Here is a 27753-nt window from a genome sequence, read left to right as displayed (position 1 = left end):
GACGGGCCGGGGGGGGGAGGGCTGTCCCGGAGGCGGTCCTGGGGCGGAGCCTGGGCGGGGCCCGTGACGCGCCGAGTCGGCCTGCTCAGGGGCTGGACCTCAGCCTCTCCCCGCCTGGGGCCGCCGCCGCGCCAGTGGTGGCTCCGCGTTTCCAAAAGGGGCCCTCCGACTCCTCGCTGGGCCAGTCCGGCGCTGAGTCGTGGAGCCCCGCACAACTCCCGCTGGTCCCTGAACGGGATCCCTCGTCCCCAGAGTTGCGAGCAACTTTCGGTGGCTCGGGGACCGTGGCCGCCGCAGGTAACTGAACTCCGGGCCACGCTCCCTGCGCCTCGGCTCAGCGCGCTCGCAGGTCGCTCTCTCTCCGGGTGCACGCTGGGGGTCCCCGAGCTCGGCTCTGCGGGCGAGATGCCCCTAGGACATATCATGAGGCTGGATCTGGAGAAGATCGCCCTGGAGTACATCGTGCCCTGTCTGCACGAGGTCGGCTTCTGCTACCTGGACAACTTCCTGGGCGAGGTGGTGGGCGACTGTGTCTTGGAGCGAGTCAAGCAGCTGCACTGCAACGGGGCCCTGCGGGACGGCCAGCTGGCCGGGCCCCGAGCCGGCGTCTCCAAGCGGCACCTGCGGGGCGACCAGATCACGTGGATCGGGGGCAACGAGGAAGGCTGCGAGGCCATCAGCTTCCTCTTGTCCCTCATCGACAGGCTGGTCCTGTATTGCGGGAGCCGGCTGGGCAAATACTACGTCAAGGAAAGGTCCAAGGTAGGACGCGCGCGGGTGCCCGGCCGCTGCTGCAGCCCGCGGGGACTGGGGACGTTCGGAGTCCGTTGTCTGTCGCCTTCGCAGGGCTGCAAGCGAACTTTAGTTTTTAACCAAGAAGCAAGAAGTCCGCCTGGTTCCCCCCTACACCCCCCACTCCCCCGCCCCACGTTGGGACAGGTTATTAGAAACATTATGTATGGTCCGAGACACGCGAACTCATGATCTTAAATGTCTACTTTCAAGTCACCTAATATTGCCCGTCAGCCCTTCATTGTGTTCAGAGGGGATTCCAACGAAAGCACTTTTGGAGAATTCTAGAGACAGTGTGACTTCACAGTGTGGCATTTGGTTTGTGGAGTTTGGCAGATGTGGGAAGAGTTTGACCTGTGAAGGAGTAAGGCTCATCATCGTCACTTTCTAGTGCTGCCCTTGGCTTTCTGCGTCCAGGACATTATTTGATCATCCACTTGAGTTGAAAATTCTCTCCTGGTGCTGAGCCCCAGCCCCCTTTCCTAACTATCAATTGCTGGGGAAATCCACTGAGAACAACCAGTTAAGTGATCAGAAGAGGGTAGTCAAGTACCTCTGGAAAGAAACCATGTTTTTGTTCAAATGGCCAGCAGTCACTCCCTGGGTGGTAATTTTTCTTGGAAACATTTACAGGTAGATTGGCAGAAATATGGGAACGTGGAGTACCATGATGTAGGTGCGTGTACGTTACGTTGGGATAGTCGAGCTACTCAGTCTTTTCTACAAATGATAATCCAGCCAGTTTTCCAGGGCAGTTCTGAGAGTGATTTTGTACCTCTTTTATTGTGGACTGGTCAAGGGGCACTCAGAACTGTAGACAAGTTTTACTTTAACACAGTGAGGCAAAACATACTAGCATGAGAAGGAAGGTGAACATTCACCTATGTACTACTCTGTCACACTGTATGTTGTATTCCTCAATTTAAGATTGATCCTGTGATAAAACATACCATTGTTGTCTCATTTGTCCCATAAACTAAGAGGAATACTTTTCATAAAGGGCAAGTGGTAAAGACTGGAAGTGTATAGAAATGAAGGGGTTGGATTGGGCGAGTGGAATAGAGAAGAGATTGCTGTATACCTTTCAAGCCAGGAGGACATGGTTAGAATATCTGAAAGCACTGTTTTTAATAGAATGCAAATAAAGTAAATCTTAGAAGAAAATGCTGCTTCCTAAATTTTACTTTGATTAGGGGAAAATTCAGTTAGCCAGACTCTGTAGAAGATTGATGGTAAAGTGTTTCTTTACTCTTGTTGCATCGTTTTGGTGATGGAGTAGAAAGCCATTTGTCTTGATTAGTTTTGTTTTTGCACTTGTTTTGTAAATGACCGCGCCTTTGGGATGGGGTCAGGAGGGGACCAGCTATCCTCAGTGTTGAAGAGGTGTACATAACTTCAACCTAGAACAGCAGGTGGCTTCTTATCAGTTTTCTAGAGTTTCTTTTAAATTTTGGTGTTAGGAAATTCACCCCTAGCATTCTAGGAACAGAATTTGCTCTGCGGGAGGCAGATCAGAATTCGTTGATGGAAAGAGGTCACTGACATATTTGAAAGTTAAGTTTTTTTGGTTTTTGTTCTTATTTTAGCTTTGACTTAATGGACAATGGTAGGGTTTTAGGCTCGAATTTAACTCCACAAATTGAATGAAAAGCACTGTGTACGTCCGGGTAAGGAAAAATAAAAGCTCTCTAGATATGATTTTTCAATTATGGATTATCATCTGGGTAGAACAAGTAACTTTTCAGTTAACGCTTTCAGAAGGTGACTGTGAATTGAAAAGAGAAAATTCATCTTTTGTCCGCTGAAGAGACACATCTGCCCGTACCTTGATTTCCAGCTTTCCTTTAGCGGTTTGGCACAAAGTTCTTTATTTCTGCCCTTTAGGAAAATCACCTCTAAATTGGGATATTCCTTGGCCAGCTAAAACCAAATGTAAACCAGGCTTGAGCAAACAATTATTATATGTACTCAAAAAAAAAAAAGTTTGGTTTGTTTGTATAAAGAAGTCTCCTTAGTAATGTCTTGTAGCCCTGGGTCTCTTACTTGAAGTTCATTGTTAAAGCATTGTAGAAACACATTCCATTTCTATATGATTTATATTAGTTCCACCTTAATTTAACCTTATTTACTTCTCTTCCCTCAACTGAGTGCCATACTCTGTGCTGTTTCCCAGAGTAGTGATACAGACCCAGTTTCCTGCTCCATCCTCGAAGCAGGTATTCAGTAAAATCTAAATTATTAAAAGGTAGAATTTGTACATTTATTTTAAACATTTATTTGTAACTTTTTATTATGGAAATTTTCAAACATATATAAATGTAGAGAGGCTAGTATAATGAGCTCCTATCACCCATTTTCAACAATTGCCAATATATACGTTTACGTATTTTAGACCAGTTTTTTTTTAGGTACTTTAGATTTCTTGGTGTTATGCTTGTTAATCCTAATGAAATACTTTTTTCCCTGAACTTTTAAAGGTCATTGAAGAAGGTAATAATGCTCTTTATCTCAATGAAACAATGGTAGAGGCATTGGAAATAGAATAGGAATATAGTGGGCCTAAAATTGAAATTGTGGAAGGGTATGGAAAGAAATATTAAAGTGTTCCCCTTCCTGCCACAAAAGGTGTTAACTGATCAGAATTCATCTACCTCCGCTTTGTTGGAGAAAAATCCAAGGGTGCTGAAGACTGGGGCAGACGTTTCTATGATATACAGCAGTATGGTGCCCCCTAACTTCAAGCACAATCATTGCTTTCAGGCTATGAAAAGATTTCTTATCTGTTACTCCCTATTGGAGAACTTAGATCATATCCAAGATAAATATTGGTCCTAATTTGCTCCTTTTGCTTTGGCTGCCTAGATCTTGGACATGGCTGTTTTCCAGAGAATGTGTAATTTATAGAACCAAGAGTGCTTCTGCTTGCAGCAGAAGTTAGTAACTCTAATAATAATAACTACCTTTTAATGAGCCGTTGGCTCCATCTGGTACTGTGCTAAGCACTTTTCAGACACTGTCTGACAGTCTTCAGAACCATAATCTTTGGCAAATTGAGTAATTAAATCATTTGCCCAAGGACACGAAGTCAGCAGTAAATGCAGTTTGTCATAGGGGTTAGGGTCTTGGACTTGGGGTGACTAACCTTGTGGCCACAGGTAAGTTGCACAGTTTTCACCAAGTGTGAAATGAGAGGGAATACCTTAAAGCTTTGGCGGGGGGAAGGAGCATGAAATAAGAGAGTGTACATAAAATTCTTAGCAGAATTCTGAGCCTTCATAAATGTTCTAAGGGGAGATTTGGGAGTCTAACCCAGGTCTGTCTGAGCCCAGAGTTTGTGTTTTTGACTCTTAGGCTCCTACTTACCCTCCTTTCATTCCCTCAGCAAATGTTCACTCAGCGTGGGGTACTGTGCAGGGGTGGGGATACAAAGGTAGACAGGCATCATCGCTGCCCCCTAGAGCTTACATTCACGTGTACTTTTGAAGTGTAGGATCCTCTAGCTCACACTTGATTATTCTCAAGCTTAAAAAAGAAAAAAGACAAAACCCAAACATTGAAGTGGGTCAGTTAAGTACATTTGAAGAAGAGAATGGAATGCTGTGCTAATGTTTTCCTACTGTTATTTGCAGGAAAAGCATTTGTTAACCAGCTTGGTTTTTAGGATCCCCAACTGGAGTAGCTGTGGATGATAGGGTTATGGGGGTTGTATTATGAATCAACAGGTCAGTCCTCCCCTGGAAACTGTACAGAGAAATGATGAAACAGCAGTAAGTTGTAGATAACAAAAAATATGTTACAAATGGTGGATTTGTTCCTTTGCTGCTAGAGCAAGAACAGTTTTGGCCCTTCCTTCTCCTGGGATATCAGGAATATTCATGACTCAGAGCTTAGCATGGTTGTAAACTACTTTAGACAAACCTGGGATAATGAATTTCAAAGATCAGGATCTCTCTCAGGACCCAAGTGCAGGAAATGCAACTGGGGTTCACAGAAGCCTGAAGCCATGAACTAGGAACTAGGAAGTCCTTAACGTCCAGGGGAGCTGGTGTGTTAGTTCTTTTCTCTGGTGCTCTATGGCCTCCATCTTTGCTTCTCTGCTTGTACTCTTTATTTCTAGCCCTCTCTACCTTCCGTCCAGCTTTTGCTGCTTTTCCATGCGCACGGCTCAAGATGGCTACCCCACAGTGGCCATCTCAGCCTCAGTTTGAGTTCAACAGAGACTTGACTAACATTCTAGAATCCCTGTTTCCATCCCCTGAGAGAGGACCTGTCAACCTTGGGTGGGGATGGTTTGGGAGGGCATGTGGAATCATACATCACAAATACAGTTAGTTGCCAGGGCCCATGAGAGGTGCAGTTCTTACGGCATGAGGTTTGGGGACTAGGTGTCATACATGGTGTTTCTGCAATTAAAATCTTAAAAATTTATCTGTGAATAAGGTATTTTAGGGCTTCCCTGGTGGCGCAGTGGTTAAGAATCCACCTGCCAATGCAGGCGACACGGGTTCAAGCCCTGGTCCAGGAAGATCCCACATGCCATGTAGCAACTAAGCCCACGCGCCGCATCTACTGAAGCCCACGCGCCACATCTACTGAAGCCCGTGCACTCTAGAGCCCATGCTCTGCAACAAGAGAAGCTACCGCAATGAGAAGCCTGTGCACCGCAACAAAGAGTAGCCCCCACTCGCTGCAACTAGAGAAAGCCCGCGCACAGCAACGAAGACCCAACGCAGCCAAAAATAAATTAATTAATTAAAAAAAAATAAGGTATTTTAGGGGGAGGAGGCACTGAGTTTGAAGCACGGGAACATCTTTCTGTAAGGTGAGGATTCTTAATAAAAGGTTTTGTATTTTAGCTCTTGGAGGAAAGAAATAATTTACAGAATACAGCCTCAGTGACAGTGAAGCAAGTTTCTCCATAGTGTGAGTTTTCATAGTGTTCTTTGTCTATTTTGTTGAATGACACTTGGAAACAAAGAAAAGAAGGTGCGTATGTGTGTTTCCTTTATAATTTCTTTTGTTCAATTTTGGGCCACTGGCCACTCCACCACGACCTTGTCTGCTTGCAGTGAAGCGGGAAATCAGGGGGTATCAATTTAATTTATTCATTCACAAATCATTAAATGCCTTGCACTGCGGTAGATCTGTACATGGATGGGAGAAAGGAGGTGGAAAGGAAAGGGATGATAAAAGCACCTAAAGAAGTAAGCTGAAAGTTGAGTGGCGTGAAATGGTTGTCACCAACTTTGTTTTCTCTTTTTCTGGTTAAACAGACCAGTTTTACACTGATTAGTCATTTTTGTTTCTCTTCTTTGGGCTTTGTCCAGTTTCTCTATTTACTTAACATGAAGTGCCTAAAATAAGTGACCAAAACTATTAGGACTTTAATAATAAAGGTTTTTGGAGCTAGGGAGGTATCAGAAATTACATTTGTCCAATTGCTCAATCATTCAACAATTAGGTGGTTTTTGTGTTTGGAGAAATGAGGTCTTGCATAGGCCCTTGAGAAGAGATTGGCGTAGGTCTTGGGCTTGAGCAAAGTGCTTTAATGGAGAAGGGGCTACCCCGGTTGGGGTTGCTTCATAAGTCAGGTGGGCTGGGAGACCCGGTCGGTAGGTGAAGTCAGCTGCGTCAGTGTCTTATTTGGGCATTTTTTTTTTTTTTTTAAGGAAAAGAAAAAAGTTGCTCTACTTTATTAACTATTTTAAGCTCAAGAAAACTAGGGCTAGGATGTAGCCTCTTAAAATCAATCATGATCTTTAATTTACCAGGAATATCTTAAAACACTTGCTTATCTCCTTTGTCCATCTGGCTCTTTTTTTGAAGGAATTAGAATACGTTCACTGTTTTCAGAATTATTTATGTGGAAAATAGGCGTTAACATTCAGATGGCCAGTGGTTTATAATTTTTAAATATAATTCTGACTTAAAATTGATTAGCACCCATCCTTTGGTGGGAATTAAGTAGCCAGTCTGTGCATTCGACTTGTGGGTGTCATGAATTATTTCCCTTTCTGACCTTACTCAGCTCAAGCAAAATTTGTAAATGCTTCCCTGATTCCCAACTCTGGCTAGAAAAATTTCAGCTTTGATAAATAACAAGCAGTCTTGGAGTTGCGTGTTACAACTCTGTCCTGAAAATGCACCGTGTCTGGGAGACTTCTCTGATGAGCTTAAAATTGGGGGTGGAGTTTAACCCATGATAAGCAGAGCGCATCTGAGAAGCATCCTAGCACCTGAAGATAAAGTTCAGAGGGCATATCGCCTTTGGACCGTGTTTGCTCAGTTTGGCAAGACCTCTGATTTTGACTCACCTTTGTGGCCTCCAGTAAATTAAATGACAGTTTGACCCATGTCTACTGAACACCAAGGAGCAGCTTGCAGGTTAGCACTACGGAGAAGGTTATTAACTCTTCCTTAATTATTATAGCTACAGACTTTGATAATTCCTTTGTAGCAGCACTTTGTAGCTGTTAACTAATATTGCTCTAAGAAATGAGTGTCATTTTTCTCCAGTGTTTGTCAAGTGCACATGTTCTGACAGTAATGATAGTTCAGATGTATTCTGCTGGGCAACTGCCAGGGGTGCCCAGTGGGTAGCTGAATCCAGAGACACTGGAATTGTAAATTCAACAGACAAATCATTTTATGATGCCAAACCAAGGAATTTGGCTTTGGCTCAGATTCAGAACTATGTGTCTGTTTGCCAAGCAAGATTAGTTAGCTTGGTTCTTTATACATAGAAATTTGTGCCCTGTTTCCCTCGATTATTTCAATCTTAAACCAATATGGCTCTTACCTTAATTTTGTATCTTCTTTTGATATTGATTTGTAGGTAAGTTCCTATTCTTGTTTTTGGTGAGCTGGTAGTGACTGAGTGTCATATTTTTTACCCCCTGCCTCTACCCAGTCCCAGCCTTACAGACCCATGGCTTTGCAGTTGTGTAATGTAGGCTTTCACATCTTGTGTTGGATTCATTTGGTTCCTACTTACTGAGTGTCCTCCATGTTCAGTACAATGTTAATACCTCCTTAAGTCAAACCAATTTTATTTTAATTTTTTATTTTTATACAATTTTTAAAGGTTAGTTTCCATTTACAGTTACTACGAAATATTGGCTATATTCCCCGTGTTGTACAATATGTCCTTGAACCTGTCTTACACCCAATAGTTTGTACCTCCTACTCCCCAACTCCCATTTTGGCCCTGCCCCCCTCCCCACTGGTGACCACTAGTTTGTTCTCTGTATCTGTGAGTCTGCTTCTGTTTTGTTATATTTGTCCATTTGTTGTATTTTTTAGATTTCACATACAAGTGATTCATACAGTATTTGTCTTTTTCCATCTGACTTATCTCACTTAGCATAATCCCCTCCAAGTCCATCCATGTTGCTGCAAATGGCAAAATTTCGTTCATTGTTATGGCTGAGTAGTATTCCGTTGTATATATACCACATCATCTTTACCCATTCATCTGTGGATGGACAGTTGGGTTGCTTCCATATATTGGCTGTTGTAAAGAATGCTGCTATGAACATTGAGGTTCATGTATCTTTTCAAAGCAGTGTTTTCATTTTCTTTGGGCATACACCCAGGAGTGGAATTGCTGGGTCATATGGTAGTTCTATTTTTAGTCAAACCAATTTTTCATGCTTTAGGAGATGCAATGATCACTGTTTCTCAAGTTCTGGAGTAAATGTACCTATCTCATATTAACTCTTATTTTTGTTTCCAAAATGAAGCCAAAATAATAACACCATATAAAAATAATTCCAAAATACAGAGATTCAAAGAATATGATAGTAGTCTTGATAGTAGTGGGAAGAAGACAAATGGAAAAACACAATTCCAGGTGTCAGTGACATCTACTTTTGGTTCTCTTAGGGCAACTTGAAGTTGTTTTGAAGTATTCAGGATAATACTCTTCTTTCTGAGCATTGCTTGGAAGTAAAGATACACTGTTTTAAACAGTCTGAACATTTTGGGGGAGCTTGCTCTGTGTTCTCCAGACAAATAGATCACAGATTCTGCCTGTGCCCCTCCCTCCACATCCCCTCCCAGTTCTACTATCTGTCTAGTCAAACCTGAGGGACTATTACTTAGAAATCTCAATACCCCACACAGAGTTGGCAGTGAGTCTTTTTTTTTTTTTTTTTTTTTTGGATGGCTTCTTTCCTATTTATATTGTTTTGCAGTTTAATTTGATTGTTTGGAGTAGGTAAACAAAACTGTTTTAAATGTTGAAGGTTCATTCAGGAATGTGCAATATTATTGGTCAAAATTTGGCTATTTTGTGCTGTTTTGGCTTTTTGAGGGTTTTTTTTTTGGCTCCCTGTGGAACCTTAAGTTTTGTCTTTTTTTAAAAAACTAAATGTTGTTTCTTTCACAGTAGAAATCCTTGAGGAGGGAAGTATTTTAAAGATACCTACTTTAATCAGAAATCACCTGCCTTTGGTTCTTGTTCTCCTTGTGATCCATTTTAATGAGCTTTGCCAGTGTTATGCAGTGTAAAACCCAACGCTAATCATGCCGTCTCCATGCTTACAAAAAAAAAAACAAACAAAAACACACCCAACCGAGCTCTCTCCCCATTGTCCACCGTATATGCTGTGAATTTAGCGTGCCATTTAAGGCCCTCCACGTCTGACCCCATCTGACCTTTCTACATTTAATCTCCCACTGACAGCCTTCCTGCCCTCCGGATCCCTGAAGTGCTAGAAACGGATTTGCCAGGCAAACCAAGCTTCCCCATTGTCTTCTCCTCAAAAATCCATCCTCCTGCCTTCTCCGTGAAGTTCCCTTCTGCTTCCTAGAACTCTGTGGGTGGCTCAACCCGGGCCACCCCAGTACATTTATTTCTTTGCTGCTTACCCTGCCTGCCTCATTTACCTATAAATTCTTTGAAGGCAGAGACTATTAAGCTTGATATATATTTTTAGTGCCTCCAATAGTCCTTTATTGTTGACTTAATTTCATCTTTAAAAGGAACTTCGATTTTAAGGATGTCAGGGTGTCAAAAAAAAAAAGCTATAAATATATATATATGTTTTTTTAGAAATTTCATGTAATGTCTGAAACATTTATATTAACATATTTCCATACAAATAACCCAAAGAAAGTTTAGTATTAGTTGTTTTGTTTTTTGTTTGTTTGTTTATACTGCAGGTTCTTATTAGTCATCAATTTTATACACATCAGTATACACATGTCAATCCCAATCGCCCAATTCATCACCCCACCATCCCCACCCCACCGCGGTTTTCCCCCCTTGGTATCCATACGTTTGTTCTCTACATCTGTGTCTCAACTTCTGCCCTGCAAACCGGTTCATCTGTACCATTTTTCTAGGTTCCACATACACGCGTTAATATACAATATTTGTTTTTCTCTTTCTGACTTACTTCACTGTGTATGACAGTCTCTAGATCCATCCACATCTCAACAAATGACTCAATTTCGTTCCTTTTTATGGCTGAGTATATATGTACCACATTCCATTGTATATATGTACCACAACTTCTTTATCCATTCGTGCTATAAATATTTTGTTAGGCCAAAAAGAAAAAGAAAAAAGAAAGGTTTTGCAGCCTGGTCCCTAATTTGATGCTAAAGGGTTTAACTATTTTATTACATTAATAGGCTGTGAGGGACCATCTCAAAGGAGGGACTTTGACTTTGTAAGGTTTTTTTTTTTCTTAGTTCTGATACTCTATGCTTGGCCCTAGAAAGTACCAAGTCACATCAGATCCTGGCAGCTCATACTTAGAGGTCTGCCTCAGAGAAGCCTGGGACCACGAGGCTAGGACCCTGGCTTCTGGTCCTCGCTCAGACCCTGGCAGGCAGCATCTCAGGACCTTAATCTCCACTTCTTTAGGAACAAGGTCAATTTTTATTTTTATATTTGAACTTAATTTGGTCAGTACCTTACTAGGCACTGGGATGGACATTTAACGTTTTATTTTGTCTCACTGTGATCTTTGGCAAGTCAGTTCTCGGAGCCTCACTCTCCTCATCTGTAACATGGGTACAATAATATAAATCTACCTCCAGATGACAAGGAATTCAATGAAAATTGAGACTAAACTTTTATTTGAGAGGGCAAATAGGTGCTTTCAGTGCCTCTGATTGGATTCCTGAAGAAGAGATCTGACTCTATCCACAGTCACACCCCAGCGCTGACAGGACAGTAATCCTCAGCAATGCTACAGAGTTGCAATTGGAATGTTTCCTGCCAGCTTCAGGAATCATGATGCCAGGGCTGTGCCAGAAACTGCCCTATAGGAATTCCTCTCACTTCCTGCTTTACCCACCATCTCCTGTTCTCCAAGTTAACTAGTGCAGGTGACTAATTCTAATTCCCCTTGACTTTTTATTATTTAGGGTGAGGCATTGCATAGAAACTCGTGCCTTGCCACAAAATAGCCATGGATTCTCCGCGTGGTCGTGGGACCAGCAGCATGAGCATCACCTGGGAACGTGCTGCAAATGCATGTTCTTGAGCTTCTCCCCAAACCTAGTGAATCAGAAGCTCACAGGTCCTCCAGGCAATTCTCATACAGGCTGAAGTTTGAGAACCACTGAATAAAATGAATATGAGGAGGCTAAATGGGGATGGTGCTCTGTCTTCCTGGAGTTTCTCTATCAGTGAGAAAATCGGCATTCAATCAGTTGATCAGATCTGAGCTAATTCATTGCTAAAACTAAAAAATGCAAGTGTTCTTGTTTCATTTGGGAAATTTTTGAGAAAAACACATTAACGTATTAAGTACACACACACACACACACACACACACACAACGCACACAATTTTTCTATTATTTTTTCCAATAAAAGTTAATTTTCCAGAATCAGAATTGGAGTATAATTTGGAACTGATTCTCTCCTGTTGCGTTGAATGGAGGGGAACACTATTTGTTAATATCTGCACAGTATTGCTCCCCTGTATCCTACAGCCTGGCAAGGAGTGCAAGCTCAAGGCACCAGGGAGAACAAGAAAGCATCGTAGTGATTTGGGGTGAGAACAAACTGGAAAAGAGCAGATGATTCTGTCAGTATTGAGTATCGATTATGCGCTAACTGAACACCACACAGGAGCCTAGGGTTGTTTCTGACCCTCTAGGGTAAGATGGCTGAGGTGTGGGACTCTTTGGGGAAGCAAAGCCGAAAAACGAATCCAGCTTGACTGTAATCAAAGGTTTTACTAGGTAGAGATTGGAGAGTAGCTGGCACTTGCCTTTTCCTACTTCCGCATGGAGGGCTTTGATTTCCCAGTTAATATAGTTTGAGCCTCTATTTGATAAGCCATGATAATCATCTGAGAATCCTTTGTTGTGTTATCTTGAAGGAAGACAATTTCATTCATGGTCACTCTGGAAATAATTGCACCTGTTTTCAGTGAACAACTTTTTCCTGATATTTTAGAAGCAGTGTTTAGCAGTGGGAAGACCATGCTTAGTTCTATAATGTCCCGTAAGTCACTTTTTGTCTCTCTCAGTTTCCACGTTTGTAAAATGGGGCTTCTCTTGGAGCCCCATCTTGAAGGGACATAGGTACAATTGTGTTCACCATCGCTGCCCCCTAGACTCAGGGCCAGGCAACTCCTTTATTTCTAGTCCCCTTGCTGCTCCCCAAAGTAGTTTATACATTTCTCTCAGAAGAGCCTTTCACTTTTCAAGTGTCTGAGTGGTCCTCTAGATCTCACCCCTCCTGTAAGCCATAGTGGGTCTGTATCCAGCGTATTCTAATTCACTTGATATTAGAAAGTTCTGTACTCAGTGAATTCTAATTAATGTGGTAGTAGTGGAGTTAAGAGTCTCCTGAATAAGCTTTGCACCTGAGTAAGGAAAATTTGTCTCATCCCTGGGATTCCTTGGAGTTTACCAGGTGCCTTCCCAAGGGAAATACACTTCTGTATTTCCTTTAAAGTTTTTTCTTAATTGTTCATTTGCTTTCTGACTTTGAAAAAGTCTGAAAACCTTGGCTGGTGTTCACCTGAGCTAAAAGGAAAGGTCCTGGAGAGGCTGACTTCCTTCCACAGACCCCGAGGTAAGGGGAAGAGCAGCCTGGGGAGAAGACTGATTGCTGACCAACTGCATCCCAGTCAGATATGGGGCTACAGAGTTTAGAGTGGGATTGAGTTTGTCCTGCAGTGGGAATAACCAATCAAAGGCAACTCGGACAACTAGTGTTTTGCTGCGGGACTGAGTCAGTTTCCTTTGCTCTCGGCTTTTGTGGAAATACAACCCTACCTGCACCCTACCCCCTACCCCCTTCACTGCCCTGGAGCTTTTAGTTCACAGACTCAATACCAAGGACACTTTTTTTTTTTTTCTTTCTTTTTGCATTTTGTGATTTTCTATCATTATGGCAAGGGTGATAGGCGAGGGTGAGAAGAAGTCAAATACTTCAAGAAGAACCGAAGATCTTAGTTCTCTCAAAAAAGAGGTGAACCGATTAATGTTAGACAAAGGATAAGCTGCGCCCGTAAAGCGTGCGCTCACTCTGAGGCCAGACTAACTGGGTTCAAAAAGGCCGGTTACCTAAACTCCTCGTGCCTCGGTTTCCTCATTTGTAAAATGGAGATAATAATGGTTCCTGCCTCATGGAGCTGTTACGAATATTGAATGAGGTAATATTTGGGAGGCACATAGAACAGTGTCAGGCACGTACACATGTTTGTTCAGTAAATAAATGGGCCTCCCGAGTTTCATGAGTTCTAGTTCTGACTTGCTGTGTGTCATTCCTTTCATTCAGCAGATGTATTTTTCCAAGTGCTGAAATCCGAATGTGAATGTAAGATCTGGTTTCCTAGAAAGTTCTTTAACTTTTTCTTTTTCCAACATAGTTACATTGTCCCACATTAAGACTCCTCAGAGTCACTGGGAATTGCAAGTAAAGTGCTTCCTGGTTTCTCTGAAGAACATTGCTTCAAGGCATTTTTCTTGACATGTTTTGATTGGTAACTATATATTTTTGTATATTACTCAATAAAATCTTGTCTTACCAACTGTATTTAAGTTATCATGGCTTCCCTCAAGTATTTTAGGATTCATTCCAGATGAGAATTTAAAGCCAACCATATTTAATTCTCTGACAATCCTGCGGTCACAGACATTCTTTTTTTTTTCTATTCGGCTCAAAGCCTTTAGAGAGCTACATGTAAAGTTTTATTTACTGATAAGTCTGTTTCTCACATCAAAGGAAGTGAAACGTCCCTACCCCCATATTGCCTTAAGGATTACTCATGAATTTGTTTTTCTATAGGAATAAGATAACTTGTAGGTCAATATGATAGCTCCCAGGGTTAATGACTTCTACCGAAAACTTGTGGGCAGGGTGACTCAGGGCAGGTGACCGCTGCCCACCTTCCCCTTAACCTGGAAATTAAATGAGAGAATACGTGTAAATTGCCACCCTAAAGTGCTCCCTGGCTTCATGGGTCTTCGGGAAATGGCAGTTGTTAACGATTTGAGGAGGGGTAGCGGAATGGATACGGTTAAATGCCTGTGTTAATGTCCTTAACCCAGGGCCTGGCTGACTTGTGCGGATTTCATAATTGCAAGGAAGCCCTTACTGAGTACATTTCTCTGGTGACTGGGGTAGTGATGGGGGAGGGCTTTCCCGTGCCGGTTCCCTCCGCGGGCTGCCGGGCTGTGTGCTCGGGTGTGGGCTCGCTGCCACCCTCACGCAGCGCACGTAGCCCTGTCACTCAGCCGTCACCCCGCTGGCCGGGAGCCAGGCCTCTGCGGGAAGGGCCGCCTTCCCAAACCCAAACAGCCTGTATTGCTGTGTCGATGTTCCGGGGCCTGTTTACTGTGCTTAATTGCAGGGCTCTGCTTGAATCCCCTCCAAGGAGAGGAATTAAGCAGAATTCGAAAAGGAGTGACAATAGTCTCTTAAAATCCTGGCCTCGGAGAGTTTCAGTGGCTTCTGGGGAAGGGTGATTCACTCAAGTTCAGGGTGATTTACTCAGGTTCATGCACGAAGTACAGGATCCCCTGAAATCGAATCTTGATCTAGTTCAGTTAGAACTTACAAGCCCGTGAACCCTTTGTGATCTTATGCGTGCTTCTGTGTGTGTGTGTGTGTGTGTGCGCGCGCGCATCTATGCATATTTCTGAGGGTGGGTGTGGGATCCCAGCTCTTTAATGTAAGAATTTCAAGGAGCTAAGAGAACTGAGTAGAAGATTTCAGAGTCTTGATAGTTGTTCATAGTTGGTTGAATGATCCCAAAGTTAGGACCAAGTTCATAGTAAAGAGGGGCATTGATGAAAAAGGTCTCCCCGAGGACAGGTTTTCAAGTGAATATGGTAAATTCCCTGCCCTTCTAGGCAGGATGCTCTTGCCTGATCAGGAGGAACCAGCAGGCCTACTTCACCAGAGCAACTGAGAGTTGCTTATATCAATAACTTCTGATTTTTCATTTTCAGAATTACTGAAGCTCCTGCATTTCAACAAAGTTCAGGTATGGGGGGCATAATGATTATTGTTCTAAATTGGAGGTGAGGTTATATGTAGCAGAGTTCTGGGTACGTGGGTTCAGGGAGGGGAATTTTTAGTGTGGATTTAGGACACATGAGGAAGGCAGAAGTTCCCAGGATAGAAATAGAATAATAGAAGACATTTTAGTGAATAACTTGGGGTTCGTTTTCAAGATTACTTACCTGATGGACATTGACTGTCTGATGTTCTGAATCTTCTGAATTGTATGGTCAGATGCTGAAACTTTGGGAAGGGGAACGTGGTAGCTGGACACAGCTCTTGCTATTGCCCACCAAAAGCATATTTCCCATTTCTCTCTCATTTCGTTACATCAGTCTTTAACTAGGGCACTAGGAGGAAGGAACTAGCTAGGCTTGCTCTTAACTAACAAGACAGATAACAAGCAAGATGCCAAGATAACTAGTGACAGTTTGCACACTTGTTTCCTTAAAGTGCCTACATTATCTCCAACTAATTTCTTTATGCCAATCTAGATGACATGAGAATAAATATAAAGACTCTAAAGCACTTTTTCTGCTTATGAGCTGTTCATCATCACACTGAGAGCTTGCTTTTTTGTAAGAGACTGGCCACAATGTGAACTCTTGTTTAGTGACATTTTCTTGAAACTGTTGGAGAAAGCTTTGCATAGTTGCGACTATGTTGTAAAGATGCGTTGTAAATATTGTATTGTAGGAATTTAAGTGGTTTAGGTAATATATATATTTTTTAAATTTTTATTGAAGTGTAGTTGATTCACAATATTATGTTAGTTTCAGGTGTACAGCAAAGTGATTCAGTTATACACACACACACACACACACGTATTCTTTTTTAGATTCTTTTCCATTATAGGTTCTTACAAGATATTGAGTATAGTTCCCTGTGCTACACAGTACGTCCTTGATGGTTATCTATTTTATATATAGTCATGTGTATATTTTAATCCCGAAGTCCTAATTTATCCCCTACCCCTTCCCCTTTGGTAACCATAAGTTTGTTTTCTATGTCTATGAGTCTATCTCTGTTTGGTAAATAAGTTCATTTGTATCATTTTTTAAGATTCCACATGTAAGTGATATCATATGATTTTTGTCCGATTTAGGTAGTATAAATTGGACCCATTTCTGGCCAGAAAACTTCAGCTATTACATTTGCTTAGCTGTTTTTCCAAGCTAACCAAGGTGCATGGTCTTGTGTATTTCTTCTCAAGTCTTTACATGTCTAATACTCTATGTGGTTAGTGTCTTATGGTAAAGAGAGGAGGGATCCTGGGCCCCCATTGCTATATCCAGAGCGGACACGGGGGAAGGACTTGAGGGGAGAGAGGTTTGGCGGAGGCCTGTGCAATGTGGATGGCACTGAAGGATGAAGGATACAGCTGAGCCTGGTAAAGAGAAATGGGGAAGGTGCCTCCTTGTAGCTCAGGAAGTAACAGGGAGTAGCTTGATCTCTTAGGAGAGCCTCAGACAGTGATCTCAAAATCCAGCCTGATATGTTTTTTTGTGGCCCAGATTTAACAATCGGGATAAAAAATATACAGGAGAGTTTACATCCAAATCCGGTTCAGTTCCCTGCTACTGTCCTAAAATCTGAAGATTTTGGAACACCGGCCCCTCATTGCCAAGGTTAGAAAATTCCCTAGTTGTAGGTAGCATAGTACACACTCTAGAGTTTTGACACATATATACCTGGTTAGCTTCAATTTTTTATGTTACTTGCAAGTGCCACAGGCTATATGAGTTTGCCAGCCCTGGGTTCGAAGCTACAAAGCACTTAGGTAGGATCGGATCCCTGAAGGGGAGACATTCTGAAGCCCCAGTGGAGGGGAACACAAAAACATGCACATCATCAGTTTTAAAAATAGCTGACACTAAGCAGCATTTAGTGTGTGCCAGGCCTTGCGCTGTTTTACATGGATTATCACCTTCAATCCTCATAAACCCATTTTTCAGATGAGAAAACTGAGGTGTGAAGAGGTTAAGTACAGGTTATTCTGTGTTTAGGTGGCATTTTATTAAAATATGCTCTGCTAGGGACCGTTCGTAATTCAAAACAAATCCTTACCAAGATTGGCTGGTATTTCTGCTTCACAGTTAGAGGGACCTAGCATTTGGCCGTGGACCAAAATACCAGTTTAAAGGTCACTCAACCTGGCAGCTTTGAAGTTATGCTATTCTTGATAAATTTTTAAAAATGGATTCATATTTATTGCAAATTTGGTAAATAAAATAAGACTTGATTACTATTTTAATTTGCTGAGTTAAACTTTATGTAAAACGTCACTCTCTTTTTTAAGATCAAGTCATACTAGTGACTGACGCTGAAGTCATGAGTGATGTAAAATACGTTTCTGTAAAACATCTATGTTGTTGATTGTTTTTAGAGAAGTGGTGAATCTGAGTGGAGGCTGGGATGGGACAGATGTATCCCCTTCCCACCCATGAATGGACAGTGGAGGTCAATGATGCCAGTTTTTTGAAATGGTGTATATATGCGATCAAACTGGTTTCAATTAAGAACATTCTGTTTAGGCATTGGGATGGAAATCCTGGACTTTCCTTTTTCAACTTTACCTTTGGGATTGGTGAGATATGGCTTTTTATGAAGCCAACTCAGTAATACCCCTTAACAGAAACTGTTTTCTTTTCCACCTGTGGCATTTGGGGAGCAGATTTTGTTACTTGGGTTTGGCTGTCAAAGTTCTGTGTCTGTGTACATTTTCAAAGAATCCTTACACATTTACTGCCTGAACGTGGCCGCGTAGGTATCCAGAGCACATGTCTCTGGTCTAGAGCCAGTTTGGGAGCCTGGGAGGGGTTCACCCCTCTCCACTCATTTCCTTTTGCTACAGAGCTATGGAGAAGCCTCTGGGGATGGTGCAGGGGGTGGGGGGTGTCCACGATGGGGCCATAGGAAAGGATGGTGGACACATAAGGGGACATGTGGATTTGTCTGCCCATCCAAGCATAGAAGTATAGGACTAAATTGTATGTGCTATTGCAGGTCACGCTAACACGTTATTAAACTTGTATAAATTTCAAATATTAATCTAGTCCGCAAGTTCTGGCAAATAAAAAGTCGGCGATAAGTGAGACTTCCTCCTGATGGATGTCAGTGCTATTGCGCAGCGTGTTTGTCATGTGATCATTGAAGTGCTCTGGTGATGTTCTTATTGTCCTGGAGCGTTCTCCTCCTCTGTACACTCTAAATCCCTTCCTGGCTTGATGAGGTTTGGATAGCAGCTCTGTTGAACTAACTGATCAGTTTCCGGGGTTTGTTTCTGCCCCGTGCACAGTTTGGCACAGAAACGCGTGATGTCATTGAAGTGAGCCTTGCTTCTTAGCGCATCCTTAGCCTCCTGGTTTTAGACTGTGTCAAAACCCAACAGATACTGGGAATGTGCCCAAGCCAAGACCCATCTCCTGTGGCTCTTGTCCAGAAAACACTGATAAAATTGGCCTGTGTAGTTTCAGCAGGCCCACTGAGGCTCACAATGATTTGCTTGCATTGTTTTGAACTTGATGCTATGGTTTCAGGAACCAGGAGAGAAGGTGAAGATTCACTCTGGCCAGAAAAATTCTCTATATTTCTCTCCCTTAAGCAATCAGATACTTTGCTGACACTTAGGAGTCTTGTCCTAATGATAAGTGCCCTGGAATGTGCTAGTTCCTTCTCTATGCGTGCGTTTTATAGATGCAGCAGTACATACAAAAGGATGTACTTTTGTGAGTTTTTATCTCTTTCTGTCAGTATTTAATCTAAGCTGAGTCCTGAGGCAGTTAAGCACTTCCTAATGCCCTGAAGAACTCTGTTGCTGCTTCTGGGGTTGATGCTTAGGTAGACTCTGAGATCTTCTTGAACCATCAGAGGCTGGGTAACCCAAGCCATTTTTTACAGGAAAGAAACCAAGCCTGGGATCACATGATTAGTTGCAGAGTAAATTAGATGGCGGACATCCAGACTACTGACCTTTTCCTTAGAGTAGAGCTGTTTAAGAATATAAGATTATGTAGCGTTTTTTTTTTTTAATTTTATTTTATTTATTTTTTATACAGCAGGTTCTTTTTAGTTATCTATTTTATGCATTTTAGTGTATATATGTCAATCCCAATCTCCCAATTCATCCCACCACCACCACCTCCCCCCGCCACTTTCCCCCCTTGGTGGCCATACGTTTGTTCTCTACATCTGTGTCTCTGTTTCTGCCCGATTATGTAGCATTGATGGAGTACTTTTTCTTCTTTTCAGAGCTTCACAGTGGGGAGAGGCTGAGTTGGTAGGGAATTCAGCCTATAATTGTTTGTGGCTTAAGTGACTTTCATTATTGGCTCAGTGGTGGCTCTTATAATCCTAATAGCTGCTTCCAGGGATGGGTAATTCCCTAGTCATTATAGGCGACTTCATTTATCTCTTCTTCCCCAGCTAGACCCATCATTTCTGTCTGCTACCAATCACCTTTCCCCAAGCCATCCTTTGCTTGGTGGTACCATCATTTGTTAAATCTCGATTGCAGTAGCCTCAGAATCCCACCTCTGAAAGATGTTCAAGCTAACAGCCTAACTTCAGCTCTAAGATGACATTGCACTGACATTTTAGACATTAAAAGGCAGGATATGGGGATTGCTAGCCTCCTAGGGATATAACGTTTGAGAGATATGGTGATTTAAGCCTTAAGATCAGTGTAAAGCCAAGTTACTATTCAACCTTATTTTTGTTCTAGTATGCAAGAAGCCTTTCAAGTACATGCCTAGTTCATGTCTTCCTGTTACCACTGGGAGTGACTTGGCACCCATGGTTTTGAAGCTGATTCATTGAGCCACTAGTGTTATTAGTTTGGGCTCTACCTGACTGGTTATTTTACCAATGAAACAGTCTTGCCATTTATGAAGGAAAATGTGAACTGGATCGCTACATGTATGTTTGAAGATATGCTTTAAAATGACAAAAGTCTCTATTGATCTAGGTAGAAAGTAAACTTACTGTTTAGAGGAAAGAGCTGTTTGCTATTCATTCATATATTTATCAAATTTTAAAACAAAACAAAACAAAAAAGAGAATTCCCTGGCGGTCCAGTGGTTAGGACTCCGTGCTGTCGCTGCTGAGGGCCTGGGTTCAATCCCTGGTTGGGGAATTAAGATCCCACAAGCCCCGCGGTGCCCCCCTCCCCCACCAAGAAAAAAATCAAATTTAAACAGATACTTTCTGTGTGTCAGGAACTGTTCTAGACACTAAGAATACATCAGCAAACAAAACAGAAAAAATATCCCTTTTCTCATCTTTTGTTGCCGAGATCTTCCCTGCATGTATCTCATCCCTACAAAGATATTTTAGAAATAAGGCCGTGTCCTGTGAAAAGAACTGGCTTTTTACACTTTGTCTATTTTTTTCAACTCTTTGCTATAAATTTTCCAGGGAGCAAGTAGAGATTTGTTACCCTCTTCATAGTAATTCCCTAATAGTAATTTTTAGTAGGATTTTTAGTTTGGCTTCCTGCTTTATTTCTCCACCTGACTGATACAGGTAGCGCTTGGGCAAAAGGAAGAGAATTTCAGGTTATCATTTAATTTGATAATTGTCAGTAGGAAGAAGACAAGCATTGAAAAATGCATTAAGATCTGTCTGTGGCTTTTTCTATGAATTGGATCTGACTGTCATCTATGCTGACAAGTTGGGGCACAGCTTCCATTGACCCTCCCCTCTTCTTTCTGTCCTAAGCATTTTATTGAGCAAGCCTAACCTTTTTCTCCTTCGTCATTGGTTCCTGTCTCTTTGTAAATGCAAGTATCTTTAGCCATTGATTGAGACAGTGGGTGATTAGGTGATTCAGGGGCACTTGTCAATAATGCATAATCCCTAAACTCCAAACCTAGTGATTATGATTTTGTGGCTCTAGGGTGGGAACCCAGAACCTGCTTTTTCAAAAAGAAAAATTGAAGAAAGGCGGGGCATCCTAATGACAACCATAGATACTGTCCAAACTGTTCTAGAATTGTGGGAATATTGTTGAACTACTTTCCACTGGGCTGAGCCATAAGGTATAACTTGGCCGTTAATCATATATGCTGAAGAGTCCAAATTCATGTACTGTACGTGAAGTTAAGAAGCCAACAGTCACCTATGTCACGTGGCACCCAAGGAGACTGTGTTACTCAGCTGTTCACTGGTGGGAGAAGATTGGTTCAGCTTTGTTAACCAGCTACCTTGGGATTTCTCCATAGGCGATGGTGGCTTGCTACCCAGGAAATGGAACAGGTTATGTTCGACATGTGGACAACCCCAGCGGTGACGGCCGCTGCATCACCTGCATCTACTATCTGAACAAGAACTGGGATGCCAAGGTACTTGGAATAATGGGAGTAGAGTGAGGGGTTAGGAACTATAGGAAAAGAATTCAGATGACTTAGAGGAAAATTTGCAGTTCATAATCCCCACTGATGAATCCTTTCTATTTCATATTTTTTCTTTTTTCCTCTTACGGTGTTAGTACTAAAGTTGATGAGATGAAAATAATAGATACGAAGTTAATTTGATGGGGATGGGTGGGTAGGGCCATTATTAGGTTATAGGTTATAATTTGATGGTTGATGAAGAGAAAATAATTTATAATTTTAGGAATGGGGATCAATTTCTTTAGTCTAATCCAGAGCTGATAGGATTCTCAATTCTCAATGTGGAATAAGATATATACTTTTCCCTGCCAGGACCAACACTGAGAGAATTTCACAAAAATAGAACTGTAGGATATTAAACTATCCCCAAGTGAGGTTTCCCACACAGTCCTCCCTCTTGGGGTAAAATGTCTCCCTGGTGGCCTCTTGCCATGGTTTACTATGGTTTGTGAATGCCAAAGGTTTTATGGCTTATTTTTATATTTTTGAACATATATATAGAGATATGAAGTCTGGTTCCGCACTGACAAACATTTGTCTGGAATTTGTATGCTTTCTGAAAGTTAGGGATGATTTAGGAGTCTGAGACGTTGGAGAACTTTTCAGGCTTATTTGGCTTTTGAACCTTCTGCATCTCCTTTCGCTATTCATTAGGCCAGATACTTGCTGTCATAAAGCAAGGATATTTTATCTGGGGTCAGAAAAACTAAACCTGGGAAACCAGTGAATTAGTGACAAGGTTTGTGTCAGCTCCCTATTGGTAACGTGACTGAAGTATATCCCTTAGTTGTCCTTTAAAATCTTGAAAGGTAGTGTTATAGGCGAGAGGGTAAAGTTGCCAGATCAGTGATGATAAATTGCAAAGTATGAAATCATTCAAAAAATATCTGAGTGCCTGCTAGTGCCGGGCATTGTGCTGTGAGGAAACATCGACGTATGAGGTCTGAATTCTACCTTGACATGGTTATTCTAGTAGGACAGCTTGGGTGTACATGTAAAAAAAAGTAATTCAAGGAAGAGAGTGATATATGTCATGAAAGATAAGGTGGTCTGAGAGTTCAGAAAAAAGAGCATGTAACTTCCAACTGATGAAATCGGATAGGAGATAGGGGAGCTCAAAAGAAAGCTGTAAATTCTAATTGAAGGGGAGGTTATGTGTGGTCACTATCCTAGGGAGCTGTTAGTATTAGACTGAACTATATGAAATTGCCAGGGGGAGGGGCGGGAGGGGGTTATAGGTCAGAAACAATCGAATATTGGCAATTCTGTATGATCTGACCTAGTAGTACTCCATGTTGTATCCATGGACTCCGTGATTGTGAGGGTGGGAAGGCTTCATTTGGTGGGAGGTGAATAAGGAGATATGTCTAGCCAAATTTGAAATAACATTTAATACAAAGGATGAGGCTGAAGTAAAAATTTGGGAGTAATATACGCTTGGAGTGGTGGTTGGAAGATGGCTTTGTTTCTAGATGAGGCTGAAATATCATTGATAATGAACTATGTGTGAGGAAGTAATCTACCTTCTTTGTGGCCCTCAGCTACATGGTGGGGTCCTGCGGATATTTCCAGAAGGGAAATCGTTCATAGCGGATGTGGAGCCCATTTTTGACAGACTCTTGTTCTTCTGGTCAGACCGCAGGAACCCACATGAAGTCCAGCCTTCCTATGCAATCAGGTAACAGCCAGGGCCACGATTCCTCTTGAGAAGCTTCATGTACAAACCCCAGTTCCCAGAGAATTCTCTAAACTTGTGTTCTCTGCAGATGAGGGACCAACCACCCCCCAAAACTGATAGCAAACCTGTATGAAGTCAATAAAAATTAAAGGAGAAATTTTGGGTTCTTTAGTACACAAACCTAACATCGGTTTGAACTATTAACAAATTGTTTTCCATTAGGTGAGCATCTTGGATTCTAAATTTCCCAGAGCATTTTTCTCTTCTCTCCTTTCTTCCCCCTACCCCTCTTTAAAAAAAACCTAATGTTGAACCACCCCTAGAGAATGTTGGCTGCCACATAACAGGAATTCTGTCTGGTTAGCTCTGGATGAGTTTACAAGTTGCCAGTTGCAAGCAGAGAAAGAACCTCCAGAAAAGAAAGAGGAATTTGTAATACAACATTGTAAATCAACTATACTCCAATAAAAACTTAAAAGAAAAAAAAAAAAAAGAAAGAGGAATTTGTTCTGGTTTCTTTTCCTTTTTACCCTTCCCTGAGCTTAAAATTGGATTGGGCTTACTGTACCCATCATGTCCCAACAATTGGATTTTTCAGACTTCTTTTTTTAGATCATGCATGGGGAGATTTTCAGAGTAACTGAACAATTTAGTATTGTTTAGTATTAATCTGGAAACTCTTGATATAATCTTAATTTCAGATTCTGCCTCTCATTTGCCTTTGTTTTATGGCCAAAGCTGTAAACCAGGTGGTATTGGAGCTCTGTGGGGTGTAGCCTGAATTGGGAATAGCAGTTGGGGGCAGGGAGGAGAGAGGTTGGGTGGAAAGATAATGACTAAACCTTAACAAGACTGATTAAATTAAAATCACAGGTGTTAAGAGCTTAAGGTTTATGTGGCCCCCTCCAGAAATCACAGATCTGAGCCCCGCATAGAGTTGCATATGAAATATCAAATTGGGATGTGCCCTAGGTGAACAGGTAACTGATTCTACCACCAAAGCCTGCTTGTGGCTTGTTTAATGTTGTACAATAATTGGACCCTGTCATTTGTGCAGAATTCCCTCGTTCTTCCCCAGTTCCTCTATGACCAGGGTCACAGGGGAAACATTAGCACATGTTGATGGGAAGCCTTTGGAAAAAATCAAGTGCTATAGAAATTCCATTAACTAATAATAATAATAAAATGAAACTTTTTGAAAACTCATGCATGAAATTACTCCTATTATAGTCTATCCCATAGATGGGACGCAGTAGAAAGCTTGAGGGCATTAGTATTCCATTGCATCTTTGCCTCAATGTCCAAAACTAAAGAAAAAAGCCAGGAGTTTTAAGTGTCCTGTCATTTGATAAGTTATTCTTCAAAGCTTCACTCCTTTGTGCTCTCCCCATCAACTTAGGGTCTCTCAGTCTTTAGCAGAATGACTCCCTTCTAGCCCTTTCTGTGTAGATCATCTTGACCTGTTACATTATTTGTTAAATTGCCTTTCCTGCCTGCTAGAGCCTGAGCTCCTTGAGAAAGAGGCTAATGTATTCACATGACCATTTGAATTCCCATCGCCCAGGATAATGCCTGGAGCATACTTGGAATTCCTTAAATGTTTTATTACATTTAAATAGACTTGAAACCAGAGAAGTTTATTTTAAATTAAAATTGGGATGGACCTCTGATAATAGGAAAAATTTTAAATGTTGGCTTTACAAATGACTGTTATGTGAAATTTACAGTATTTTTTTTTTTGGTAGTATTTTTAAACCTCTTTTCTAATATCTACTTATCTTTCACAGATATGCCATGACTGTTTGGTACTTTGATGCTGAAGAAAGGGCAGAAGCCAAAAAGAAATTCAGGAATTTAACTAGTATGTGTTTGATAATTTTCTGTGACTTTTGATCAAGTCAATCCTTGACTTTTATTCCAGATTTTTATGTATATTCTAATATACTCTGTTCAGTCTCAGCCGTATATCTATGCAAGACTGCATATATATATGATGACAGCCTTGTGGTCTTAATTCTGAAACCTTGGCCTTAGCTGTGCTGGAAAAATCAGAAAAAATGCAAAGGACATCCCCTGTGACTGTCCACTGATTGTGTGACAGTTTATAATAGATAGCAAATAGTTAACTTTTGATCATTAATGTTTGTCCGTCAAACATAACGTTAAATTTTGCCCATGATTTTGGCACATTGCAAAGGAAATACAGTGGATCCCAACAACAATGGTTAATTTATTATATTGGTACGGGAATGTGACTCATTAAAAAAACTGGGCTCATGTAATATATACTGAATATGACGTAAGGTCATTCCTGTCCCCTCCAACCAGTATTGTAAGGCAGCGTTTCCCAAAATACATTGTATTGAAAGCCGAGTTAGTTTGAGGGAAGGTAAAATTCCTGGTCCCCAAATGTGGGAAATGTTACATACTGTATCTCTTTCTTGAAGAGTCACAGTGCTTATGGGCATATTAATCAAGAAAAATTAATCTAAGAAATCTTAAAGATGTATGTAACATTGCCTAACCCATGATCCATTTGGACTGTCTACCTGGCAAATCCCAAAGAAAACACATTTTGCTAAGCCCTGTCAGGAGGCACTCCGCTCAACTTTGTTCTGTAAGATGGGAAGCATTTGCTGGAGGCTTTTGGGGTGACGTTTGTGACATGAAAGTCATCAGATCTGGTTCCTTACCCTCTTCATTTTCTTTTCTCTCTTCCCAACCCAGGGAAAACTGAACCTGCCCTCACTGAGGACTGACCCTGATCTGAAATCCGCTGGCCTCATTCATTTTAGTAACAGTTCCTGAATTCACTTTTAAGAGTGGCGATCCAAAGAAGGCCACTTCTTTAGTGACTCGGTGATGAGAACCCCCCTACTGCTTGCATCATTCACATCCCTGTCTTGCGTACGGTACTTTGTGTTTTCTTGCCAAGACTGCATCTACCTTCAGACACTCTCTTTGCCAGATGAACTCATTTGCTAACTCCAGAAATAACTGCAGACGACCTAGCTGGCCAGCGGTTTAATTGTCAGATTTGGTAATCCTGGGTATCAAAGCAAGAACCTGGAAGCACAGGCGAGGGACTGAATCTTACTTGCACTTTATGTACACTTCCTGATTTGAAAGGAGGAGGTTTGCAAAGAAGTTAGATGGCGACAGATGCCACAGAGAGGCATCACTGAAGCCTTAACAGCAGGAAGCAGAAATCTGTGTCATCTGAACAATTTCCAGATGTTCTTAATCCAGGGCTGTTGGGGTTTCTGGAGGATTATCACAACCTAATGACGTTATTACCTCTAGAAAGGGCTGCTGTCATAGTCATCAATTTCTGAGTATCCTGTGGGTGGACACTCCTTTTTCCTGGTCCTGCAAACTGGACTTGCCGCCTCTGCCCCATTTTGCTGAAAATATGACTTTCTGATCAAAGATGACAACACCATTTATTTTCTATTTTCACTTCTGACTCAGAGAACCTAATTCATTAATTGTTCTGGTTGCTTTGTTGAAATGAAATTTGAATTTAAATCAAAGGGGAAAAAATCTTCCTGGTAGTTTAGAGCCGACAACCTCTGACAATGGTGTCAAAAGACCTGGGTCTACTGATATACAATAAACGTGTGCATCTTGAACGATTTGAGATTGGAAATGGAGTTGGAAATGTGGGCATTCCTGTTTTTCAGTTTTCCTTTCTAATGAGCTCACCCTTCTTCTTTAACAAAATAAGAAAATCACAAAAACTAGGGCACTGTATTTTAAAAAGGAAATGGAAATAAACCAAAAAATCCTGAAAAGCTGCTTGAGTTCTTCCACATTTTCTGACCCTAGTAGCCTCTTTTCAACAGATTTGACTCTTCAGATCCACTGTGGTTGGCAGTGTGGCCAGAATCATGGAATTTGCTAGAACTGTGGGAAGCTCTGCTCCTACAGTAAGCACAGATTCCGCTGCCTCAAGAACTCTGTATTGAGCTCCTGTTTTATGAAAGTTACTTTTCTTAGTTTTCAACTCCATTTTCATATTTTTTAAATCCCTGTAATTTCTTGCTTGAAAATCCCATGAACATTAAGGGGCCAGAAATATTTTCTTTGGTCACTGACAGATACATAGACTTTCCAAGAAAGAAGCATATTTTTGTGTGAGTGTGTCTGATTTTGGAAAATTTCCAGATAAGACTTGTCTTCATTCTCACGACTGCTCTGTTTTTTTTTTCTGTAGTACTCATCACCTCCTAACTTACTATGTAATTTACTTATTTATTATGTTCATTGTCTGGTATCCTTCCTCTAGAGTGTAAGCACAATGAAGACAGGGATTTTTGTACGTTTTTAATCAAGGGAATGTATTCCCAGCACCTAAAATAGTGCCTGGCACATAGTAAGGGCTCAGTAAATACTTGTTGAATAAACTCA

The 27753-nt window shown here is 41.5% G+C and overlaps 1 protein-coding gene across 1 annotated transcript; it reads left to right on the top strand.

The window, feature by feature from the left end:
• The first annotated feature begins 80 nt into the window (after nucleotides 1–80).
• On the top strand, nucleotides 81–27753 carry EGLN3 (egl-9 family hypoxia inducible factor 3). Its single transcript, XM_059914071.1, has 5 exons — nucleotides 81–762; nucleotides 21495–21614; nucleotides 23207–23343; nucleotides 25131–25204; nucleotides 26071–27753. Exons 1-5 carry the CDS (start codon nucleotides 406–408, stop codon nucleotides 26100–26102), a joined length of 720 nt encoding a protein of 239 aa, XP_059770054.1. The 5' UTR covers nucleotides 81–405; the 3' UTR covers nucleotides 26103–27753.

Source organism: Balaenoptera ricei, chromosome 2 (genome assembly GCF_028023285.1).
Source record: "Balaenoptera ricei isolate mBalRic1 chromosome 2, mBalRic1.hap2, whole genome shotgun sequence".
NCBI classification, from domain to species: domain Eukaryota; kingdom Metazoa; phylum Chordata; class Mammalia; order Artiodactyla; family Balaenopteridae; genus Balaenoptera; species Balaenoptera ricei.
Note: the sequence above shows the minus strand (reverse complement) of the source record. Positions and strands in the feature narration are given on the sequence as shown.

Coding starts and splice junctions, on each gene's coding strand:
- EGLN3 (XM_059914071.1), top strand. CDS start 406: ATGCCCCTAGGACATATCATGAGGCTGGATCTGGAGAAGATCGCCCTG. Junction 21,615..23,206: donor ACAAGAACTGGGATGCCAAG/GTACTTGGAATA, acceptor TGTGGCCCTCAG/CTACATGGTGGGGTCCTGCG. Junction 25,205..26,070: donor GAAATTCAGGAATTTAACTA/GTATGTGTTTGA, acceptor TTCCCAACCCAG/GGAAAACTGAACCTGCCCTC.